Below are 25,613 nucleotides of genomic sequence, written 5' to 3' on the forward strand. Positions count from 1 at the left end.
TTAGACTAGATTCAACTTTATTGTCATTGTGCAGAGTACGAGCACAAAGACAACGAAATGCAGTTTGCGTCTAAGCAGAAGTGCAAAAAGAGCAGAAAAGTGCAATGTGATAATCAAATATAGACAGGACAAGAAATCTAGTGCAGTGTAGACAGTAGTATACAGTTGGTTTACAGAAGGTGGTTTAGAGAAATATAAATTAAATATAAATATGTGCAGTGTATTAGCAGTTACCTTCTAAGAGCAGAATAAATATGGCTATGCAATATGAACAATGTATGAACAACATGTACAGATATGTGCAATGTAGTAGCAGTAACATAATAGTAGTATGAATAATATAGATATATGCAGTGTATTAACAGAATATATTATAAAAAAAACTGAATAAATATGGATATTCAGTATGAACCATATAGACAGATATGTACAGTACAGGTATGCGCAGTGTGGTAACAGTACCATTGTTGTGCAGAAACAGTAACATAAGAGTAGCAAGAATCTGAATATTAAGTAAGAAACTTGAATTTGACATGACTCAACCCCCCCCCCGCCAGCCCTCCCAGCTGTCGCAGAGGCCTGGAGGCTGCAGATATGCATGAATGGGCCTTGAGTCACTTAGATCAACTGTCAGCCAGCTTCATACCTGCTGTCCCTTCACAGTGCTGTTATGGATTTAGGCTTATCTTCCTCTGGGAGGTAAGAACTGGCTCCCGCTGGTGTTTTGGTTCCAGTTTATTAGATAGTAGTCACAGTCATTTAGGATCACAGCTAACAATTATTTGAAGAATTAGTTGATGAATCTGTTGATTGTTTTCTCGATTAATCAATTAGTTGTTTGGTCTATACCAGGGGTGTCAAACTTAACTTCAGGGACGGCCACACTGGAAACTGAGAATCACATCAAGGGCCAGATGTAGAGTTTATTGACATGGTTTTATTTAAGAGAAAAGTCAAATATCTTTGACTGTATTATCGTATGTCTTATAAAGTCTTCTTACTTACAGTTTGGTCGACATAAAGTCCTAAAAAAGTTCCTCAGCCATCATAGAAAAAAAGCATCAAAAAAGGTCGCAAAAGCATCAAAAACATCGGAAAAAAACGCCGGGAAAAAACAGCAAAAAAACGTCGGGATTAGTGGCAAAAACGTTGAAAAAAGCATCCGCAAAAGTGACAAAAAACTTCAGCAACGTGACAAAAGCTATGTGTGCCAACATTTATTGTGAACCTAAATTGATATGAGGGCCGGATCAAAATCAGCGAGGGGCCGGATTTGGCCCGTGGGCCTTGAGTTTGACACCTGCGGTCTATATACAATGCCAGAAAATATCTTAGCCATAAGTCTGCCTTCAACATTGTCCGTTAAAGTAAAGTCAGGTCTCTGTGACTGGGCTGGACTGATGATGATAGAGAGTAAAGGTTCAAATGAGGCAAGAACTGGAGCTGTTGTTCTGCTGGCTCGTAAACTTCCTCTGCAGGAGAGCCCTCTGAGACTCTGCAGCAAGCGTAAAGCACATGACAACATGCTGTTGTGTCAGAGCTCGCAGTGCGACTCCATTCCCTGTCCTCCCGCAGCTTCGGCCTCAGCCAATTACCTCCCCTGGCGAGAAATCTCAGCCCCCGGGCGAGAAGCCAAATGGACCGTACGCTCAGCGAATGTTCAACATGTGACGGGGAAATGGAGCGGCCGCCTACTCTTTATTTATTTTTTATTTTTTTTGATAATTTTTTGGGGCTTTGTAGGCCTTTATTGACAGGACAGCTGAAGACATGAAAGGGGAGAGAGAAAGAGGGGGAATGACATGCAGCAAAGGGCCGAGGTCGGCGTCGGACCAACCAACCAACTGAGCTATCCGGGCGCCCCTGCTGCCTGCTATGACCGACCAGCGTTACACCAAACCTCATCTGTTTCTCTTTATCTGCAGCTCGTCTCTCTACAGCATCCTAAACAAAGCGCTGACACACATATGAGCCGTAGACTGTAACGTGGAGTTATTGTGAGCCAAGGCATGGCAGTTTTACTTTAGGGCTGCAACTAATGATTATTTTCATTATCGATTAATGTGTGGATTAGTTCCTGGATGAATGGGTTAGTTGTTCAGTCTCTAAAATGTCAAAAAATGTGGATCAGCGTTTCCCAAAAAAGCCCAAGATGACGTCCTCAGAGATATTCAGTTTCCTGTCACAGAGGAGAGAAGAAACTAGAACAGATTCACAGTCAACACACTGACATCACACAAGATTCACTTTGTTTTTCATAAGAAATGACTCATTGATTAATTGAATATTTTTGCAGCTCTATGTTATTTGTATAGCAAATTTCAGCAACAAGGTATGAATAAAACGTTAAAGGGCAGTTTAAAACAATCCAAAACATCTGTTAAAGAGAATATAAGAAACAGCTAAAGTAGATTAAGATTTAAGAATAAAAGTTATAGTGCAGTGTAAGAAATGAACAATTACTTTTGTAGGATTATTATAAACCTGAAGGGAAGAAGAGTCTCAGACGTAGTTCAACGTGATTGCAGAGTTCATGCTGTTGTACAACATGACCATATAAAGAAAAGGAATGCCAAGAAACTACATAATGACACCTGCACCACCTGCCATTTAGAATCTCTAGTACATACAGACAGACAGACAAGCAGACAGCCAGACAGACAGACAGACAGACAGACAGACAAGCAGACAGCCAGACAGACAGACAGACAAGCAGAGACAGTACTTCTCTGGTTGTCAAATTGCATCCACGTTTCCTTCACTTGCTTCCCTTTCCTCACGTCTTTGTCCGTCCCACCAAGGAAGCATATAAGAAGAAATGAGGAAATCCTGTGAGGAGAGAGGAAGCAAGGAAATGTGTTTTCAGAGGGATGAGACTAGGCATGGGCCGGTTAACGGTTTAAAGGTATAGACCTTCACAGATGTAAACATAGATATTCTAAATGGTCCCAAGTTGATCAAAAGTTATCAAAAAGAAACCCAGATTTCTGATATAGAAATTTAGAAAACAGGTCAAATTTGACCCAAAGACAACATAAGGGTTAACTTCTCTGTGACATGAACTCCGCTCCCTGGCTTGAAAGCCCTGTGTCGGACACCCCCCCGACATCCTCCCTACAAGGATCTTCATGCTCTTACACAGCAGCAGTCAATGTGCTGCTGACCGTAATAAATGTTACCAATTACAGTACTTTACTTTCCCTAGCTATATATGAATGGCTCATGAGAACAGCATGAATGTCTGTGTATTAATTATTGGAGTTATTGAGTTTTTAAGCTTAAAAAATGGCTTTCCTTCTTAGGATTTATCCCGTCGCTTGCTGCAAATCTAATAGAAGAGATGTAGTGCTCGTTGGCGGCTGTTTCCTCCGTTGGAAAAACAATTGAGCACATCAGAGCTGTGTAGATGCAGTTAGGAATGGCGTCATTGCCCTGTGCCGGAGGGCAGAGACACAAGTATGCATCAGTGGGCTACTTATCGGCCGCTCTGCTGGCTCGATTGTGGTTGTGCTGTGACAAGGTAATCAGTGGAGAGGAGCTCGACACAACTGTCTTTAGACAATCAGTAACAGAATCAACCTGCTGTGTTCAAGTTGAGCAAAGCAGCACATTGTTCCTGTGATTTGAATATAATCATTGCAAACAATTTAAATTTTTAGGACAGTTATGTAATGTGATGTGAGAAACAAACGGCAGTAAATACAGCCTTGTATCCAGCCCACATCCTCAAAAGATATAGATTTCAGCCTTCATATTCATGTGTTTATGAAAGAGAAATGCATGCAAAGAAACAGAAATAACTGTCGTATTCATAGCAAATGATCTGTTTCCTTTGAAGAGGCATACTGCCCTACAGAGGCAGCAGACCTTAACACGCCAGAGTGTGAAACAGAAAAATGACTTTAAAGTTATCTTAATGTCCTGACAATGGAGTTATAGGTATAATATTGTAATTTTCACATTTTGTAGTGTATACCTGTATTAATCTATCGAGAAAATTTGACCTTTGACCCTTTTTAGGAAGTTACTGTATTCTGCCTTAGCATTGCCCACAAAATGACAATCGGTCATACCAAGGCAAAAGACCTTAACTTCTATTTTATAGCACAATGTTATGATAACAATGATAACTTTTACTTAAAATGTAAGCAATATTAATCCTATTTGACTCACTATGATAAAAATGGCTTCACATTTATCAACATCATATGAAAATGATATATCAATACATTTTTTTCTGTATTTCATACTCCTACTGGTACCACACAGGCAGTCGCATGATTGACTCACACACTCACAAGCATGAGAGTGTTTTGATGTTTTAATGCATATAAAGCATGTTCTTCTGTTTGGGTATGAGGCACTAATTTAGACTCATTGCAAGAATGAAGACGTGAACATAAAGATGGCGTCATTCACGTGCATATTAAGTAGCCCTAACCCTAACCCTCTTATAATACATCCATAGATGCTCTGCAGAGAGGATGGTTAGTTTAGCCAGCAGTTAAGTTCACAAGAATTTGTCCAAATTTCAGGATTTGTGGCAAACTAAGATAAACAGTTAGACTACAAACCGACAGCTTTTGCTTTAGCTTGTTGTCAGAATTCTCTATTTAGAGTAGAGTAGAGCTGTGTTTGTGTAAACAGCGCGGTGGACGAGAGTGGACTGCGCCCAGACAGAGATTGAAATATATGGCTTCCTACATGTGTACGCCTGTAGACAGGTGAGTGGGTATTAATACGTATTTACTTTTAGGTTTTATTGTAGCTTACTTACAGTAACAAGCGTAGCGGTATCTTTCCCAGTCAGGTACATGTGCTGCGTGTCAGCGTCGTCCTCTGCTGTGTGTGTGTGTGTGTGTGTGTGTGTGTGTGTGTGTGTGTGTGTGTGGGCATTGCATTTACAGAGTACCTTAACTCAATTTGAGCATTCTGAAGCGCCATGAAACAAAGACAAAGAACCGTAACTGATGTTACGGTATTCTGCCTTCTGGCTTTTGAAGTTATGGCAAAGACAACACACACTTTTCTCCCCAAAACAATAAAATTGACTCAAGATATTTGTCCACATGATAAAGCAGATCTTTAATGTTCCTAAAATGACAATAACTCATTTTCGACCAAAATTGAGTTACGGTCTTTTTGCTTTGCACGGCAGCATACAGTACATCTCCTGCTGAAACTGTGAAGTTTGGGTTATGTAAATATATTATTATATATATATATATATATGGCGCCATATCATAGACACCACAATCAGACGCTCACCCAAATCTAGTTGTTTTGCAACTTCAGTCTATCTCTCTGTGGGAAAGAGTCTGAGGTGTGTGTGTGTGTGTGTGTGTGTGAAGGCTTTACCCGATTACAACGATGCGGAGGTGTTGGAGACGGAGGAAGAGGCGGTGTGTTCCAGCACTTCACTGTTGACTTCGAGGAGCCAACAAACACAAACCGAGTGTAATTGAAAGGCTCTGGACTTAATGAAGAAGCTGACAGCCTTCTTACAGTACGCCTTCCACACAAGTATCTAATTTAAGAGCTGGAGAGTGAAGCCAATGGAGCAGCATCCGGCGTGGCGCCATGCACAGGAACATTAGGGTCGCAGATTTCAATGAAGGCAAGCAGGCAGACCCAATTAGCTGTGTCAGGCTTGCATTGAGGTAATAAAGAGACTGGAAAACAAACACTCATTAAGGTATCGTTCCCTCCACTCTGAGAACATTAAGGAGAAGCAACTTGTTACAAACTGTTTCCGAGAAAGGAGAGACAACTCAAGATGCAATATAACGTTAATGGGCTATTGCACACCTTCAATATCCGTCCACTAAAAGTTCTGTTTTTGCCGCTGACAGGCTCAGATTATTATTCTAAGTGTCTGACAACATTATGGAAAGGAGATAGACCTTTTTGTTAAAGAGTAAGATCCTTTTTGTTTAACATGAAAAAGTCCAGAAAGCGCCGTCACCAAACTACACCAGACTCCATGTAAATTCTCTGTACTTGTATCATCGTAAAAAAACAATTCATTCAAAGTCTATAGAAACAAAATAAAACTGTAAAAAAAATGTCTAGGTTCGTCTTTCCACTGTTCCATCCATCGGCACTCTGGTTTGGTTGAAATAAACCCTTAATTTACCCATTTATATGTGGAAACATGCTGGCTCTATACACGCTAAAAGTCCTGATTATTTACATGGAGTCTGGTTTAGTTTGGTGATGGTGATTTCGGGGCTGTTTCATGTTAAACTAAAAGGATCTTACTCTTTAACTAAAAGGTCCATCTCTGTAGGGATCCTTTCCATAATGTTGTCAGACACTTAGAATAATAATCTGAGTCTGTCAGCGGCAAAAACAGAACTTTCAGTGGACGGAAACTGACGCTGAACATTTGTCCTGTAGGATTACATTACAGCTTGGTTCACGGCTGCCCGTTACAGCGTTCTCGCTCAATACTGGACCAATATCAAAGATATTTGTTCAATGCATGGAAAAAAAGGCTACAAGTTGAACATAACCAAAACAAAATATCTCTTTAAGCTTGACGCAAAACTCCTATTCCCTCTTAAAGCATCAATGTTGTTCCACAGTTCCCTTCAGTCAGTCAATAAGTGATTAAATGTCTGAGTGGTCTCTCCATCCTGTCTGTGCTCAGTAATCAATGTTGCTGCTGATGGAAGGAAGCGTTTGTTGTGGCAGTTCCTGGGGGGGGGGTGTCTGCCACATTCAGAAGCAGCTATGAAAACAATACACATAGAGTTTGGATCATGTGACACACTGGGAAGGTAGCAGTAGCTGTAGCTCAAAATGAAAGGTCCCATGACATGGTGCTCTTTGGATTCTTTTATATAGGCCTTAGTGGTCCCCTAATACTGTATCTGAAGTCTCTTTTATATAGACCTTAGTGGTCCCCTAATACTGTATCTGAAGTCTCTTTTATATAGACCTTAGTGGTCCCCTAATACTGTATCTGAAGTCTCTTTTATATAGGCCTTAGTGGTCCCCTAATACTGTATCTGAAGTCTCTTTTATATAGACCTTAGTGGTCCCCTAATACTGTATCTGAAGTCTCTTTTATATAGACCTTAGTGGTCCCCTAATACTGTATCTGAAGTCTCTTTTATATAGACCTTAGTGGTCCCCTAATACTGTATCTGAAGTCTCTTTTATATAGACCTTAGTGGTCCCTAATACTGTATCTGAAGTCTCTTTTATATAGACCTTAGTGGTCCCCCTAATACTGCATCTGAAGTCTCTTTTATATAGACCTTAGTGGTCCCCTAATACTGTATCTGAAGTCTCGTTTTATATAGACCTTAGTGGTCCCCTAATACTGTATCTGAAGTCTCTTTTATATAGACCTTAGTGGTCCCTAATACTGTATCTGAAGTCTCTTTTATATAGACCTTAGTGGTCCCCTAATACTGTATCTGAAGTCTCTTTTATATAGACCTTAGTGGTCCCCCTAATACTGTATCTGAAGTCTCTTTTATATAGACCTTAGTGGTCCCCTAATACTGTATCTGAAGTCTCTTTCCCGAAATTCAGCCTTGGTGCAGAATTACAGCCACTAGAGCCAGTCCCACAATGAGCTTTCCTTAGGATGTGCCATTTCTGTGTCTGTAGCTTTAAATGCTATTGAGGAGGAGAGAGTGGGGGGGGGGGCAAAGTGGAGGGTGGGGGTGTGGCCTTGACCATCTGCCACTTTGCTCGTTTGAAAGCCATGATGTCTCTCTCTTTCTCATGGGGGGGCCAAATTCTCTGGGCGGGCAAAGCAGAGAAAGGGGAGGTAACCTTTCCCCTTATGACGTCATAAAGGGAGGATTCCAGATCGGCCCATCTGAGCTTTCATTTTCTCAAAGGCAGAGCAGGATACCCAGGGCTCGGTTTACACCTATCACCATTTCTAGCCACTGGGGGACCATAGGCAGGCTGGGGGAAAGCATATTAATGTTAAAAAAACTCATAAAGTGAAATTTTCATGCCACGGGACCTTTAATCATCACGCCCCCGATATGTAAAGGCCTTTTAGAGCTTCAAGTTTAGCAGAAACTGCAGGTCTTTCTGTTAGTCTCTTCCAGTTTTCTCTCCTTTATTCTCTTGTCCTTGTACGTTGATGAATTGGAGTTAAACATCTTTGGATAAGTGCACATTCTTTGGCACAAGCTTAAAACATTTTCCAATTTACATCTTCGCCTCAGAGTGTGATTGTGCAGATGTACATTTTGAATCTTCTCAGGAGACTTCTGATGATTCACTGAGCGGCTTTAATTATCCTGAGATTTTAGTTTTCCAGCAGAGAACTGAATGTACCCAACATTAAAGTTATGCAGAAATGATGTACAGCGAGCCGGGAAAAATCACAGCATCTCATTAGAGCTTTACAAAATGTTTTCATATCAATCACCGTAACCACACAAGTGGGAGTGTAAAAGGTTGGAAGCAGTGATATTTCTCATGACCTTTTATTTTGACGGGACAAAGCAGGGAGTGTTTCCTCTTTCTGTGGCAGCAGCGTAGTCTGGAGACTTCAGTCCTCAGAGCCACTGTGTGAACATTTTTCATTGGTTAAAGCACATTTTAAACTATGCCTTTGTATTAATCTGTAATCTATTTTAATAACTGATAACATTATTACATTTTTCAAGCAAAAACTCCATATTAATTCTGGTTCGAGCGCCTCCATTATGAGGACTTTGCCAACACTGTTCCAATGAAAGAAGCTAGCACTAGCTACCAGTGTTAAGTAACGCGTTACTGTAATCAGAATACATTTGTCTGTAACGCATTACTGTTGATAACTCAGTAATCACATTACAGTTACTTATCCAATAATTATCGTGTAACTTGCGTTACTAGTTATTCAACTATCTACGTAACGGGAGGAGAAAATAACGGATCAAATATCTGTTTGCGTGCGTGTTTGCGTAACACCGTAACACTCGGCCGAGTAGAGGAAACAAAGATGGCAGAGCCAACGCTTAAGACGTCTTTTGAGGGGTGGAGGTATGCCCATTACTTCAAATTAGTTGCGCGAAAGGACAAAAACTTGATTGTGAAGTGTAAATTGTGTCACAAACACCTCTCCACCGCCACGAACACAACATCCAATCTAAGTTAGTTGCTAAAGTGACACCGAGGCGGATGAAAAGAGCACGTTGCCGACAGCAGCCGAGCAGCCGAGACTGCATCCAACAGCAGGCACACAAAGCAGAGATAAATGGGCTTGTGGCAGCAGACATAGTGGAGGAAATGTTGCCTGTTTCCACAGTGGAATCGCCGTCTGCTGTTTTTCTGCTCGGTGTTGAGCTGCTTTGCAGAGTTTCATTGGCGGTAGATTAACAGCATTCAGTGTTTTGTTGCCTCAGTGTAATTGCCGAACATAATTAGTTTTTACACAGGGAGTAGTAAAACAGCGTCTCCCATTAGTCTGGGTCACATGTCACAGATTCTAATGTATGTTTCAGACATAATGTCTTTCTATTTCCATGTTATGCTTCATTAATTCTACTCCACAACATCTGAGAGGAAATATCGTACTTTTTACTTACTACATTTATATTAGAGCATTAGTTACTTTTCAAATTAAGATTTTCTGTCAGATATATATATATATATATATATATATATATATATATATATATATATCTATATTTGCTTTATGTAATCCAGTGTAGCGGCCGCCTTTTCCAACATCAAGATATTCCACATCTTTAAGACATTATTCATATTATACTTTTCAATGACATTCATACTAATTAAACATCATTCACACTTTTTCAACTAAAAACAATTAAAACATGCCACACTTTTCAAACATTCTGGGTATTATGCAACTTTTCAAAGACATTCAGGCTAATTAAACCCATTCCCACTTTTTTCAACTATTCTCACTACTTCACCCTCTTCTTACAAAAATCAAGCCAGCAATCCAGTGTAGCGTCAGCCTTTCAACATACAGCATTTACACCGCAATTTCTTCAGAAATCTTTGAGATAAGAAGTAAAACAAAACATACATTCAGTGTATAAAATATGATCCATTGCTATGGTTTTAAACCCCCCTCCCCACGTTCATGACAGTGTCATGTCACTTTTATGTAGATACCTTCAAGTAAAGTGTTACCTAATAAAGGCCTAAAATGGCCAAATAAATCCCTTCACTGCCTTCCAAAAGAAAAGAAAAATGTCGCTGACAAGTGGATGGATTTTATTTTTGAGAACTTGGCTCAACCTGTGCTGAGTCAGGATTTTCGGCTATGTAGTAGGGCTGCACGATATTAATTGTGCAGCCCTACTATGTACTGTACATTTTACACCGCAGTTCATACTGAATCAGGGGCTCTATAATGCTGGTTGTATCCAAACTATTATACTTAGTGAAGTCCTGTCTCCTTGTTTCTGTGTTGGAGAAAATCATAAAGTTATTATCATTTATATCTAATCTTCTGGCTGTGAGGAAACTAAATCATCTAGACACCTTCAAAGCTAAAGCGTTGGCATTAAGGCTTCAGACAGCAGTGAGAATTAGTGAGATAAAAGAGGAACAGAAGTACAGAAAAGAGATTAAAAAGGGAAGAACACCTTATTTCCTGCATGACCTTTTGCTCTTCTTCTCCGTCACCCCTCGTGTGAAGAGCGCAGCTGCATGGCGGCTTAATTCTGTGATTCTTTAAATGACAAGCTGGATATGAAGTCTCCGTCACATCTCAGGATTAACTGGAACGGCACTCGGAGAACACAGAGCTCCGCCAAGGCACACGGTGCATTCTTATGCTCCTCGGATGCTCTCGATTCCCGAGTTGGAAAGTCGTTCTTCTGGCTACACAACAGATGCATTCTGGGATAGGAGAGAAAAACACGCTCTGGGTTTTTTGCATTTCTTTAAACCAATCACAATTGTCTTGGGCGGTGCTTAGCTCCGGACGCAGCGACGGTGGCTCTGCTAAATAGTCTCGCCTGGCTTTTAAAGGGAATGGGGAGATGATCTCTGATTGGTTCATTGCATGTCACGCCCAAAACACACCTCTGATTAATGAAGACACTAAGAACAACCCTTTTGAACCATGCACCCGGCGGGGATTTTGGATATCTCCTTTTATCACTGCATACATCAGAATATGAAGTATGAAATATGATGATACATACACTCGGAGAGGTGTAGAATGTGCAGAGCGAGTATTTTTAGTTCAGGGAGAGAGGAACAAAGTGCAGCGATTCAGTTGCAGCGGGAGGGAGGGAGGGAGGGAGTCCTGCGCTCAGGATCAATCGGAAGAAAGCTTTTAGCCCCCCGTGGTTTCTGTGGTTTCACCGTTTCACTTCCTGCACAGAGGTTATTAAAGCCTGAAACAATAGAGGCGGAGGGACAGGAACGGCGGGCCAGAGGAATGTCATCACGCCTCGGGACACTTCCTGGCGCTCAGATGTTGGAGGAAGCCAAGAAAAGTCTCAGCATCGGAGAGCACGGATACTAAGACTCCAACACTCATCTGTCAACCCCTACCTTGTTTTGAATTGGTCCAGTATTGAGGGAAAACCAGCGGTGGAAGAAGTATTCAGATCCTTTACTTAAGTAAAAGTACTAATACCACACTGTAAAGATACTGTTACAAGTAAAGTCCTGCAGTGAAAATGTTACTTCAGTAAAAGCCTGTAAGTATCATCAGGAAAATGTAGTTAAAGTATTAAAAGTAAAGACAAATCCTCCCATTGTAGAAAGAGTAAAGGATCCACCAGCTGTGTGTTTAATGGTCTGATCATCTCAGCTGGACTTGTAGTCGTTATGTTGTTGGTTAGTTTACTTTAGAATAAAACATCAGATGTTATAAACTACATGTGTTCTGTGTGCAGTAATCTTAACGTGTAAAGTAACTAGTAACTAAAGCTGGAACAGATGAATGTAGTGGAGTAACTAAAGTAACTAGTAACTAAAGCTGGAACAGATGAATGTAGCGGAGTAACTAAAGTAACTAGTAACTAAAGCTGTAACAGATGAATGTAGAGGAGTAACTAAAGTAACTAGTAACTAAAGCTGTAACAGATGAATGTAGAGGAGTAACTAAAGTAACTAGTAACTAAAGCTGGAACAGATGAATGTAGCGGAGTAACTAAAGTAACTAGTAACTAAAGCTGGAACAGATGAATGTAGTGGAGTAACTAAAGTAACTAGTAACTAAAGCTGGAACAGATGAATGTAGAGGAGTAACTAAAGTAACTAGTAACTAAAGCTGGAACAGATGAATGTAGTGGAGTAACTAAAGTAACTAGTAACTAAAGCTGGAACAGATGAATGTAGCGGAGTAACTAAAGTAACTTGTAACTAAAGCTGGAACAGATGAATGTAGTGGAGTAACTAAAGTAACTAGTAACTAAAGCTGGAACAGATGAATGTAGCGGAGTAACTAAAGTAACTTGTAACTAAAGCTGGAACAGATGAATGTAGTGGAGTAAAAAGTACAATATTTCTCTCTGAAATGTAGCGGAGTAGAAGTAGAAAGTGGCATGAGAAGAAAAGACTCAAGTAAAGTACAAGTACCTGGGTGAAAGTATTAAACTTATGTCATGATATAATATTCGATGTTTGCGTAATTTTGCATCATTTTATGTACCTTCCGAGCCGTAGCCGCGTCCCTTCTAGCCATCCACAGCGTTACTGCTGCATAGCTTCCAGATTTCCACGGAGCGACCCGAGGCCCAAATCACAGAACGCACGTGTGGTTAACATCCTTAAAATAATCAGTGGCATTAAAAGGGATTTGCATTAACTCGTTATTATTGCGTCAAATTTACCAGCCTTACTTTAAATACATATTTACTTATTTTTGTATCTTGTTTTTTTTTACATTTTAACTATGTATTGTATCTATCTTTGTTTTATTGTAAATGCTATGATTCTTTGCTTGCATGCAGAGCACTTTGTGTTGAATTTTGTTTATGGATTTTGCTATAGAAATGACATTTATAGTTCCTTTATAATACCATGACTACATGGAAAGCTCAATCTCCACCTATGATGCATTACCTTTAAAAAATAAAACAAGTAATGTTTCAGTGAATGTTCTTTTACATTAGAAAGAAAGGGAAAGGGAACACAAAAGCTGTTTTCTCCCAAGTAATTTGAGTGTAACCTGAAAGCCTCACATGTCTTTTAACTGATACACTCCATCAAAGGCTTATTGATTCTGTCTGAGTCTCTATACAAAATAGATCAGCTACTGAAGAATCAGAGGCTTAATGGATTTTTGTCAATGTAACTAAACAACTGATGAGATGATGAGAGGCCTTTCAGAGCAAAACACACACACACACACACACACACACACACACACACACACACACACACACACACAACACACACACACACACACACACACCAACCTGCAGGAGGAGAGAAACAAAATGTTGATGGAAGAAACAAAGTTGAAACGGTTAGATATAAGCTACATTTACATCTCTATTTTTTGGTTTTTAAGCGTTAGGTTTTGAGCCAAAAGTGATCTCGGTGCACACAAGTGTTTTTAGCTCCAGTAGAAGAAATAGTCTCCGTTTACACTTACACGCCCAAACCAAAATATCTCATCAACATCCTGGTATACTGGACATAAACAGGAGGCAGCGTGGAGACTCCGCCTACTGCTGGTAGTTGCTATGGTAACGTTAGTAGCTTTAAGTCTCAGAGAACTTTGACGTCGTGACCGATAAGACCCAATCAGGAGGAGAAATGTTGGCGTCAGTGTTGGTGTTGCCAAAGGTCTCCGTTTGCGGCCGTTGAGACTGAAACACAACCCCGCAGAGTCCAAACCAAAACGGGTCAGAAGTGTTTCCAATTTCGCAGGATATCATACGAGTTGTTGTCCATAAGTTACTGACGATATCATACGAACCCGTTCATTAGCATGTGTTGAAGCTGAACCTTACATATGGTGTAGGTGGTTTGTTGTGGCCAAGGCTTTTCAAAATGAAGCCTGGGACACTCTCTCTGCCTATGGGATGTGACACATGCACAGTGTAGCTGGAGCTGCGATGTGGGAGGGCTACAGCAGATAGAGAAATAAAGGGATGGTTTCCACTCAGATTGAATTTAGGTGTGCTTGGCCTGACAGAACTTTTTGAGTGTGCTCAAGTGAATGGCGGCGGATATATACATATCTTTATTTTCTTAAATATAGACCAACCCAAGGCGACTGTTGATTACCTTGCACAGCAGCTGGATTCTCGGGATATTACACGGAAATCCATCTTGTCAGGCTTCAATTGAATGCGTTTGTGTCCAAACAGCAGCGAACTGAACCAATCGGCGTCCCGTGAGAAACTACTGGCAGCTACGGGCGGTTAGGTGGGTGTGACGGATGCGACTGTTCGTTCCAAAACAACATTGCCGGACGTGATAGACGGATGGTTCATACAATTACCTGCCAGATCTTTTTTCAAAGCGCCTGCCCTTTAATCCTTGTGTTGTCTTCCCCGTTGACCATGATGCAACTTTTAGTTTTTCTGGGTCAAAATGTTTTGGTCGTCTTTTTCGACACTTTTTTCTAGTTTCTGTCAATATTTTCTGCACTTTTTTTATGTTTTTGTAAGCTTTTCTCATGTTTTACTGTCACTTTTTCTGCTGTTTTTGACATTTTTTTCCTACGTTTTTCATCTTTCTATTATCAAATTGTAGCCTGGCTCCACCCTCCTACGTACTTCCACTCAATTTTCATTTACCTTCAGTACTCCGTCTGGGTTTGCGATATATTCTTGGGTTTTCTCCGGCCAAATCTTTACCGGTCCAACAGTGAACAGAGGGAGTGGCTGAGAACGATGACGTTGAGGTCGTGCTCTAGTTTGAGTTGTAGTTCAGTAACGGCGGTGTAGAAAGATGCGAGCGAAGCCATTCGGTCCGTTGTGGCAACGCTGCCGAATATCCAGAAGTTAAAGCCCGAGCAAGAACAATCTTTGCTGAGTTGTGTTGGGGGCCATGATGTTGTGGCCCTCCTCCCCACGGGGTTCGGGAACAGTTTGATTTTCCAGCTCGCTCCGTTAGTGGTGAAGGAGTTGGCTAAGGCTATTGCCAGCAATGCTAAGCCGATAGTTGTTGTCGTCTCCCCTCTTGTTAGCCTGGTCCTACCAGACCGTACGTAGGAGGGCGGAGCCAGGCTACCAGAGTGGCTCTGGGCAGATCCAATAGTTTTAAACTTCAACAGAGTACCCGCCTTCAAGAGTCTGGTAGGACCAGGCTAATGGACCAGAGTCTGGTAGGACCAGGCTAGTGGACCAGAGTCTGGTAGGACCAGGCTAATGGACCAGAGTCTGGTAGGACCAGGCTAATGGACCAGAGTCTGGTAGGACCAGGCTAATGTACCAGAGTCTGGTAGGACCAGGCTAATGGACCAGAGTCTGGTAGGACCAGGCTAATGTACCAGAGTCTGGTAGGACCAGGCTAGTGGACCAGAGTCTGGTAGGACCAGGCTAGTGGACCAGAGTCTGGTAGGACCAGGCTAATAAAATTGAATAAAACACCCAAATTCAATGAAAGTAGTGAACTGATCATTTATTTAACTTGAGAGGAGCGTTGTACGGAACCACCCACGTTATTTTGTTTTAAAATTTGGTTGAAAGAAACCCAAATTTCTGATATAGAAACTTTTAACTAACCAATGACGGCTTCTCAGATGGTTCTGTGTCCGACACGTCCGGTTAGACTTCCGATGATATCTCTCTCTCCTTTTTTTCCCACAGTGATGTTCGTCTGCTGCTCCCCGGACGTCTTCAGGAAGTTGATGGTTGAGTTCCGGCAGGCGGATCTTCCTCATGAGCAGTACGTCTTCTTCTATATCGACGTGTTCGGAGAAAGTCTGAACTCCAAGCACGGACAGCCGTGGGCCCGTGGGGACAAGGACGACGCCGTCGCCAGGGAGGCCTTCCAGGTACACGGTTTATTTCCCCACACACACAAATCACTTCTTACATTTATATCTGCATTTATGTCAAAACCTCGAGACTTTCAAACATCAACATATTATTATACAATATTAATATGTATTTGTGTCAAAATGACATATGAACATCTTTTCGTATTCTATGTTGCTTGCATGTCGCCGTCGGTCCTATTTCTAGCATGCACGTGTTTTTCGGCGCGGCTGAGACATGCGTGTCACGCAGGCAGTGTGCAAGCTCTAACCTGTTAACATGGGAGCCGAAATAAAAAACGGACACGCTCACGCAGCTGACACGCTCACGCCACGCAGGCAGTGTGCGGGAGCCCTTAGCCAGTGGTCGCTCTGCAGGTGCAGCAGAGTGTGCAGCAGGGCGAATGAGGCGCTGCCCGTCTTTGGTAAATAAAGATTGAGTAAGATGAAGGATGAGCCCGGCTGTGATGTGGATCACTGGTCACCAGGACAAAAGACAACAGAGGAGCTGCACTTCAATAACAGCGGCTTGTTTAGAGAGACAACAGGTTGACAGAGTGAAGCAACATTTGGCCGCTTTCTCACAGGAAAGGAATTCAGATAAAGACGTGCAGAACATACTGGGGGACAGAGGGATTCATTAGCTTTAGGGAGACTTTTTCATCGTTTAAATTCCTCAGGAAATATTAACAATCACAGCTGACTCTGACCTCAAAGACTAATATACTGTATGTATTTGTATAGGTTCTTCACAAGTAGAAACTTCCGGCCACTTACGTAGGCTACGGCGAAAGTGCTGCGTGGAGCCTCCGCAGAAACCATAAATCAAACTTAAGGCGCAGAATGGCTTATTGATGATATCACAGAGCAACAACTCCACTTCCTGTTTCCCTTCCAAAATGCAATCAAAGAATACAAGGAAACCGGTTTAATTCCCCTTTATTCTGTTTCCTAGTTGTCTACTATAAGTTGTAAACATTATAACATATAAACCATTCACTTGGTGGTTCGTCTGTGTTCATCAGGAAAGCGGAGGTTATTATATTAAAATCTGTCTCCTACTGTTTTCAGAGTGTGAAGATCCTGACGTACCGAGAGCCTCAGAACCCCGAGTACAGAGAGTTCGTCAAAAACCTGAAGACTGACGCCAGGAAGATGTTCAACTACACCATCGAGGACTCACTGGTGAGACGTGTGTGTGTGTGTGTGTGTGTGTGTGTGTGTGTGTGTGTGTGTGTGTGTGTGTGTGTCATGAACATTTCACTTTATGAGGTTTTTTAACATTAATATGAGTTCCCCCAGCCTGCCTATGGTCCCCCAGTGGCTAGAAATGGTGATAGGTGTAAAGCCCTGGGTATCCTGCTCTGCCTTTGAGAAAATGAAAGCTCAGATGGGCCGATCTGGAATCCTCCCTTTATGATGTCATAAGGGGAAAGGTTACCTCCCCTTTCTCTGCTTTGCCCGCCCAGAGAATTTGGCCACACAAAGATACTTCAGATACAGTATTAGGGGACCACTAAGGCCTATATAAAAGAGACTTCAGATACAGTATTAGGGGACCACTAAGGCCTATATAAAAGAGACTTCAGATACAGTATTAGGGGACCACTAAGGCCTATATAAAAGAGACTTCAGATACAGTATTAGGGGACCACTAAGGTCTATATAAAAGAGACTTCAGATACAGTATTAGGGGACCACTAAGGTCTATATAAAAGAGACTTCAGATACAGTATTAGGGGACCACTAAGGTCTATATAAAAGAGACTTCAGATACAGTATGGGACCACTAAGGCCTATATAAAAGAGACTTCAGATACAGTATTAGGGGACCACTAAGGTCTGTATAAAAGAGACTTCAGATACAGTATGGGACCACTAAGGCCTATATAAAAGAGACTTCAGATACAGTATTAGGGGACCACTAAGGTCTGTATAAAAGAGACTTCAGATACAGTATGGGACCACTAAGGCCTATATAAAAGAGACTTCAGATGTTTCCAACATTGATTCTTTTCTCCCTCCAGATGAACATCATAGCTGGAGGGTTTTACGACGGTTTGATGCTCTACACTCACGCTCTCAATGAGACCATGTCCATGTTCGCCGGCCGGCCTCTGGGCAAAGTCGTCACCAAGAAGATGTGGAATCGAACATTCCACGGTCAGTGCATTTTTTAAACATTTTGTGCGATTTAATAATCTTTGTGTAAAGTTGATCCCAGAAGGGGACGTTCATTTTCACCGCTGCTTCTTCTCCTTCGTAGCGTTCACCCCTTAAAGCAGTGGTCTTCACTATTTTTTTCATGAGAGCTACACTGAAAGGACAAAGTCAATAGGAGAGCCAGTTTTACCGCAAAGTATCAAAAGTTACATCCAGTCATAAATAGCATGTCCCTGAACATACATTATGCACGTTTTTCTACGTTAGCCCATCATGTATCTAACCATCCGGGAGCGATATTACATTCGCTTTACCGCGCCATTGTGACGAAAAGAGAACTGAGCCAAAAGGCTGGTTTGGTGGCATAGCGGTTGTCTGGCCAAAGGCTTAATTTATGCCCCCCCCCCCCAATTAATCAAAAGTGACCAGTGCAACCCACCCCAAAAAACATATCACAATTTCCTTTACATAAATAAAGACATTGCACCATAACTTGATGCAGAAAAGGCACACATTGTTGCAGAAATATTCGCCAGCATATAAACTTTTTGCTAAAAAGTGGAGATCCCCCCCAGTTGAATGTGAGTGTGCAATGTTAAACCCATTGTACCCTCTTGCGTCTACCAATCGCAAGGTCTGAGGTTCCATACATGTTTGGTACATTTCGATGTGCCCTTGGGCAAGACACTGAACCCTGAATTACTCCTGATGCTGCGACATCTGTGTGTGGAGGTAAGTCACTTTGGATAATAATGTAATATGCTCCTATGGGCCGTATTTTAAGGTAGGAACCAACAACCTATATCATTTGGAGGACTTGTTGGAACTGTTAGATGGGATTGATTAGGAATTAATTTTTTTAATTGACTTTGTTGTGGCTTCATCGCAAAAATAGAAAGTACATTTTTAATGTTTCCTGTCCGCTGTTTGGTTATGTACCGGCCCGTGGCTCTGAGAGTTAGACGGTAAATTCACTCTGACTCACGTAAAGCAGTAAAGTGTTCTTTGAGCATTATTAAAACGTGCAGAAATGTTGCACATGTTGTCTTTATTAGTGATGTAACCGCTGGTGTTTCCCATCAGCGTCACTGTAAAATACCAGAGTTTGATTCCCTCCAGCTGGGTTACAAAGCACTCCCCCCCCGGCACACGTATCGGTTATTGGTTCACTGAGAGGTATCATTCACACTCAGAGCTAAATTATCGCTGGAAGTTTGAACATGAAATGAATATGAAAATATGAATCTGAAAAACCTGTGAAGAAGCTGCTCTGAAGAGCGCCTCTCCAAAATGCCATCCACTCGGATGAAATGGCTGCTGACACGGAGGTCAAACTCATTATTGGATGCTTCTGAGGTTATTATTACGCGAGGACAAACGGTGATGCTGTCTGTGTGTCCTGCTCAGCACCTGTGGGAATAAACCTCTATATATGGGCGCGCGCTATACCAGGTGAGCCCAAGTTTTGAATGCTTTTAAATGCTAATTTTTTTGACGCATGATTAACATGCGCATGTTCTGTGATTGGACATTGGAAATGGATAAAGAAAAGAGTCTTTTGGATGGCGGGTTGAGTTTTTAAGCCCTTCCAGATGGTTCTCTACACAAGACTGAAGTTATCTGCATGTGCTGTTGATGTGAACTGAGTTATAAAAATATAATTTAGGACAGAGAGAAAATGTGCAATTAATCGCGAGTAAAGTACGGACGTTGCAACAGATTCTCACTCCCATCTCGTAAAATACGGACACTTGGTCAGGTGCCTTTGTCGTTGTTATTGACGCTAAAAGTCTCCTTTAGCGTCAGATCTAAACGCGTCGAAGGTGGGCTTATGGGGCTTACGTTTCAATGACACGCAGGAAGAATGGGACGGTTGGGTTTAGGAATAGAAGAATGTGAGGGTTGGGTTTAGGAAAAGAAGGACGGGACAGTTGGGTTTAGGAAAAGAAGGACGGGACAGTTGGGTTTAGGAAAAGAAGGACGGGGTTAGGGTTACGGTTGAAAGAAAAGCGAAGGTTGGGTTTAGGAAACGTGACATGCGGGACACGATACTCGGTCTCCTGGGTGAAAGTCCAGTGTTGTTTGAGCCATCCACCCCCCAACCAACCTCCCTATGCGGATTTTTGGCCTTTCATACTAAGCGCTACCGTAGTTGCTCTTAATACTACGTCATCTTCAAACCACGTGTAGCTGCTGCTCTCTCTGGTGCGTTCTACAAACACGCTGAAGGGCGCTTCAGTCACTGACAACCACTGCCCAAACGTCCGTATTTTACGAGTTTGGAGTGAGAACGGGTTGGGACAATCATGTGATTAATCACGATTAAATATATCGATTGACAGCCCTAATAAAAATCATTCTATACATCTATTCTTTTACTTCTACGATCTGGGTGTGTAGTCAACAAACCTCTGAGACATTTGTGTCTAACTTCTGACTTGTGACTCTGTGATAAATCTGGACCTTGAACCTCGGACCTGCCTTTCTCTTGCCGCTTGGCTTCTGTCGCTCTCATTGTGTTGTATTTCCCTCTTCAGAGAACTTATCTGAAAGCTCATATCTGTAACGCTGCGGCCGAGGCCAGTTTTTTGTGCAACCTCTCGAGAATGTACAGCATGTTGTGCTATGATACAAGCCCGGCAGGAAATAAAAAGTCATTCTTGGACTGTCAGCTGTTGGACACAGAGAAGGTCTCGAGGTCTACATTTGAGCAGTGCTCCGATGGTAGTTTAACCTTAATACAAGGCATGCTGGGAATATGCAGATAAGCTAACAATGTTTCTAAGGAGTTAAGTAAATAATCTGTTGGATAATTAGTGAAATTAACACATAAGTCTCACATTGCCAGCACTTATCGCCACAGCTCTGTGGAGTAAAGGTCTGGCTACACAACAGATGCATTCTGGGATAGGAGAAAGAAACTCTTGAGCAGCGCTAAGCTCCGGACGCAGCGACGGTGGCCCTGCTAAATAGTCTCAGGAAAGGAACTTATTTTTTGCACCCCGCAAAAGAAAACGCAGTAACATGAGCATAAGCATAATTTAGTAATTTAATTAGGTTACAACCCCCCCCTCCCCAAATATTCCATTATTTTTTTGAGGTTTTTGTTGCGGTTTCAATGTTTTTTTTTTGCTTTTCTCAAGGTTTTTTTCAGACCATTTTTCGACGTTTTTGTCACTTCTTTGGGAGTTCTTGATGCCTATTCTGAATTAGAACGGAAGAACAAAGACTCGTTGCTATGCAGATGATACACCATCTTGTGTCATTGGTGTGTACTGGCAGGTTTTAGAACGCTGCAGACCGAAGCATCGCAAGTTTCAACTCGTCTCGTCCAGAATCTTTGGTCTGAACTGGGCTTTAAAAATCCCTGCAGAATGATTTGCCCGTCGGCGCGGCCTCTCTTCCCACGCAGAGGTCTGTGTCTTGTTACAGTAAAGAGTTCTGCAGAGATTCATACATCATTTTTCACCTCCAAAACTATCCGTTTATCTTTTAAAGTCCTGCCCTCTGACCTCCAACCAAACCCCTCGGCTGTCAGAGCAATTACTGCCGTCGCAGAGAAGAAAGGAGAGCCGGATGAAAGCGTCATCCATCACTGGTTGATTCATAAAAAAACAAACCAGATGATGTCAGCAGCTTCGCTAAAACAAAGTGAATATGTCACACTTTGAAAAGCCGCCATGTTACATCACTGCTCCGCTCCAATCCGCTCGATATCCCTTTTTAAACAAAGACTTACTTTCATTCATTTCTCAAATTCATTCTGCTTTTTATTGCACCGTCTCAGTCCTGTTTCGCTCTTTCACAGAAAAGGTGGAGGAAGAGGTGAAGTAATCGGAGCCGGCCCGGCGGCATTTAGGCAGTACAGGCAAATGCTAGGGACGCCGGTGTAGGTACCAGATGTGCTCGGGTGGTCAGAACTGCTTGCGGCCCTGTGCCTGTCAGTGATGTCACAGTACGGGCTTGTTTACACTTGCTTTGGCAATATAATCTACCCTTTCCCATGCTAATAAAGCCCTTTTGAATTTGAGTATATATTTACCATATATCAATTCCAATATTTATGTCTAAAAATACATCTTCCTAATACGTGAAAAAATATCGTTAAGACGCTAATGTCAGCTGCCGATCAAGTTAAGCTAATGTGTGTGTGTTCTTGAGTGTTTGTGTGTGTGTGTGTGTGTGGATTAAACGGTGTGAATGAACGTTACGACGCCGATCAAGTCAAGCTAGTGTGTGTGTGTTTATGTGTGTGTGTTGCCCGCCGCTATACTTAAGACTCGAAGTGTCTCTAGTTTCTGTGGAATTATCTATAACCAATACAGCACTGCAAAGAAATGAATTTGTTATTAGATCCTGTTTTTTCTACATCCATACAGCTCTCGGGGCTTTTACCGTCTGTTGTTAGGCTGTGGTAAGTACCATTTAATAGATAGTGCTCTAACTCTTTGTAAAAGTTGTCCATAGGTCTTCTTGGTCTTTGATCCGATCCGAAGACCCGCGAAAACGACAGCCACAAAATCTACAGCCATTCACAGTCTGCTACGTCAGCATGCCAACCTACAGCCAAAACGTGTTCTGTTTGGATCTTCTTAGGTGGTACTCCGTCGTCTCACGTTTCATCCGTCTGCTGTCAGGCTGCTGTGACCTTTGACCCCTAACTTCCTCGCCATGGATACAGACAGAAAATGCAGACTTAGCATAAAATTTCTCTGGAAAGTCTTCTCAACTAACAGTTAAAATGTAGAAATGTGCAACGACAGGGTTCAACGCTAAGGGTCTTTTTCACTTGTCCTGTCGGGAAAGTGAAAAAAATTATTCTACTTGCCCAAAGTCAAATTCTTCTGACGCTTATACAAATAGTTGTTTTCCAGAAATTAACATCGAACAAAAACGTGTGAAACAACTTAAACAAAAAAGGGTTAAAAACCTTTAAAAAAAAACAACGTCAAACGGGCAACTGGGTTGTTTTATTAACTCGCCAGACGTGGCTTTTTACTTTCTCTGGAAACCCTGGCTGTTGAAGCCTGCAAAATTAATACAAATACAAACATCTGTTTTTTACACGGTGAGAATTGACTCTGTGGCCTCATCTGGCTTTCATTGTGCTTCCAGTTTAGATTTCCAAACAGTTCTTTGGACAGTTTTGTTGGAAACGAGTCGGCTGAGGGACTTCGAGTCGGTTTCACTCCGTCTGTCCGTCCATCTGTCAGGACCGTATTCCTGCTCTCATGGATCAGATTAGGCCTGAACTTCAGGGAGGGATACATCTCAAAAAGTCTGAAAATAATCCTTGACTGATACTTTGAGTTACCTCAAAGTTTGTTCATTTAAATAGCACAAAATGGAGTCTGGTGAGTTTGGCGTTTTTTCAGGGCTGTCTCTGGTTAAACAAAAAGGATCTTACTCTTTTACTTTCTATAAAATCATCTCAATCAAACCAGCTATTAGGCTAACTGAAATCAAACCATGCCAGTCTCTAGGTATGGTGAAGGGGATGTGATGATGTGGGGGTATGATGAAGGGTATGTGATGATGTGGGGGTATGATGAAGGGTATGTGATGATGTGGGGGTATGGTGAAGGGTATGTGATGATGTGGGGGTATGATGAAGGGTATGTGATGATGTGGGGGTATGGTGAAGGGTATGTGATGATGTGGGGGTATGGTGAAGGGTATGTGATGATGTGGGGGTATGGTGAAGGGGATGTGATGATGTGGGGGGTATGGTGAAGGGTATGTGATGATGTGGGGGGTATGGTGAAGGGTATGTGATGATGTGGGGGGTATGGTGAAGGGTATGTGATGATGTGGGGGGTATGGTGAAGGGTATGTGATGATGTGGGGGGTATGGTGAAGGGTATGTGATGATGTGGGGGTATGGTGAAGGGTATGTGATGATGTGGGGGTATGGTGAAGAGGATGTGATGATGTAGGGACCAAGGGAACTTTATCAGGATGCATAGTATCCTGGATCCATGAAATAACTGGCCTTTCAAAGTAAAAATCTGCCTGCCTCTATGGGAATTTAACATAGGGGTGTACTGACTTATGCCCCCTGTAACATTTATGTATTTACGATACATTATTAATTCACAAAGAAAATTGGTGTCCTTAAAGGTCAGATTTTTCCTATTTTTTTTAATCAAGGCATTAAGATCAATTTCCAAAAGATTACTTTTTTAATCCTCTTTTTAGTCAACTTCAGTATGGGTTCATAAACTTATGAGCACCACTGTAAGTCCAATAAAGGATAAAGTCTAGAGACCACCATTAAATATGGAGAATATAAGAGAATGATATAAACATAGTAATATAAAAACTATAGCAGTGCAAGGATAAAGTTTTTAAAAAAAGACAGCATTAAATATGGGCATTATAAGGGAATAATGTAGACAGTAGGATAGACACAAATCAACAGTCAATATTAGAGGTTTAAGTTAGACCTCAGTCCAGGCTGGGGGAAGGAGGGAGGGAGGGAGGGGTTGTGCATGTGGGCTACAGTGTAAACAGTGTAAGCAGTAAACAGTGGGCCAGTGGACAGTCAGTACATTCAGTAACTATTGTTATAGGAGGTAGTGGAAGTGGTGGAGAGGGAGGAGAGGCAGACAGACTATGCCGAGAAGTCTATCTCTCCTCTTCTCTTTTGTGTATGCACCATTCACCAATTTGCCTTGGTGAATGTATGCACCATTCACCAAGGCAAATTCCACGCAAGTGTAACTTATTGTGGCAATTAACTCCTTTCGGATTCTGATTCTGATTCTGAATGGCTGCTGTAAAATCGTGCGCCGTCTGCTTCACATCACCGAGGCTAGTGAAGAGGCATTACATCAGATCGGTCAGTTTCATTTGCCTTCTTGTGGAAGAGCAGATGTTTCCCCCTCCGCTTCTCTTCAGGATCCCAGGAGAGGAAGACGGAGAGAAAATGACAGCGTTCGGCCTCGTCGTCGCAGAGATCCGTTCGGCTCTGTGCCTCTGGCTTCCCTGGAAGCACATTTCCGGTGGAGATGTCACAGGGATTGTTTCCACTTTATCCTGACGCTGTGCCTCGTCCAACGGCCTATTAATCAGATGCAGCTGGGAGGCACGTGGCTCTGTGTGAGGACAGGAAACTCCTCCTTCAGATGCCTTTAAATCACGGCTGTTTGGACAGTTAGTGCTGTCGAGGGTGTATTTGTTGTGTAACAGCAGAGCAGAGTGTATTTCACAACTGAGAACTAGCAACACTAGCCTGTGTTCCCATCAACGTATTTTTATGCACATTTTGAATTAGAAAATGTTGATGGAAATGGAAAAATTTGAAAAAAACTCAGATAAAGAGTTAATGCTCAAAATGGGCGATGGAAATAGCTCTGCTAACGTTAAGTCGGTTTATTATCTGAAGTGTATACGTTACCATTCCAATGGTACACTGCTCTGACCATTCTGCTACGTTGATTTGAATGGAAATGGCCTTTCTATCCTTTTTAGCCCTCAGACCCCTTGAAGCCCAGTTCAGTCCAAAGATTGGCGACGAACACGAGCCGTGTTAAAGTGGCAACATTTATGTATTCACTTC

The 25,613-nt window shown here is 42.0% G+C and overlaps 1 protein-coding gene across 2 annotated transcripts in view; it reads left to right on the forward strand.

Annotated features, from left to right (window-relative positions):
* Positions 1-25,613, forward strand: part of LOC144519103 (atrial natriuretic peptide receptor 1-like) — a 111,042-nt gene that overhangs the window by 42,694 nt on the left and 42,735 nt on the right. For both annotated transcript variants that reach the window (XM_078252001.1, XM_078252002.1), the window contains exons 3-5: positions 15,720-15,907; positions 16,961-17,074; positions 17,917-18,052. In XM_078252001.1, the coding sequence (XP_078108127.1) occupies positions 15,720-15,907; positions 16,961-17,074; positions 17,917-18,052 (438 nt within the window). The remainder of the gene's footprint in view (positions 1-15,719; positions 15,908-16,960; positions 17,075-17,916; positions 18,053-25,613) is intronic.

Source organism: Sander vitreus, chromosome 6 (genome assembly GCF_031162955.1).
Source record: "Sander vitreus isolate 19-12246 chromosome 6, sanVit1, whole genome shotgun sequence".
Classification (NCBI taxonomy): Eukaryota; Metazoa; Chordata; class Actinopteri; order Perciformes; family Percidae; genus Sander; species Sander vitreus.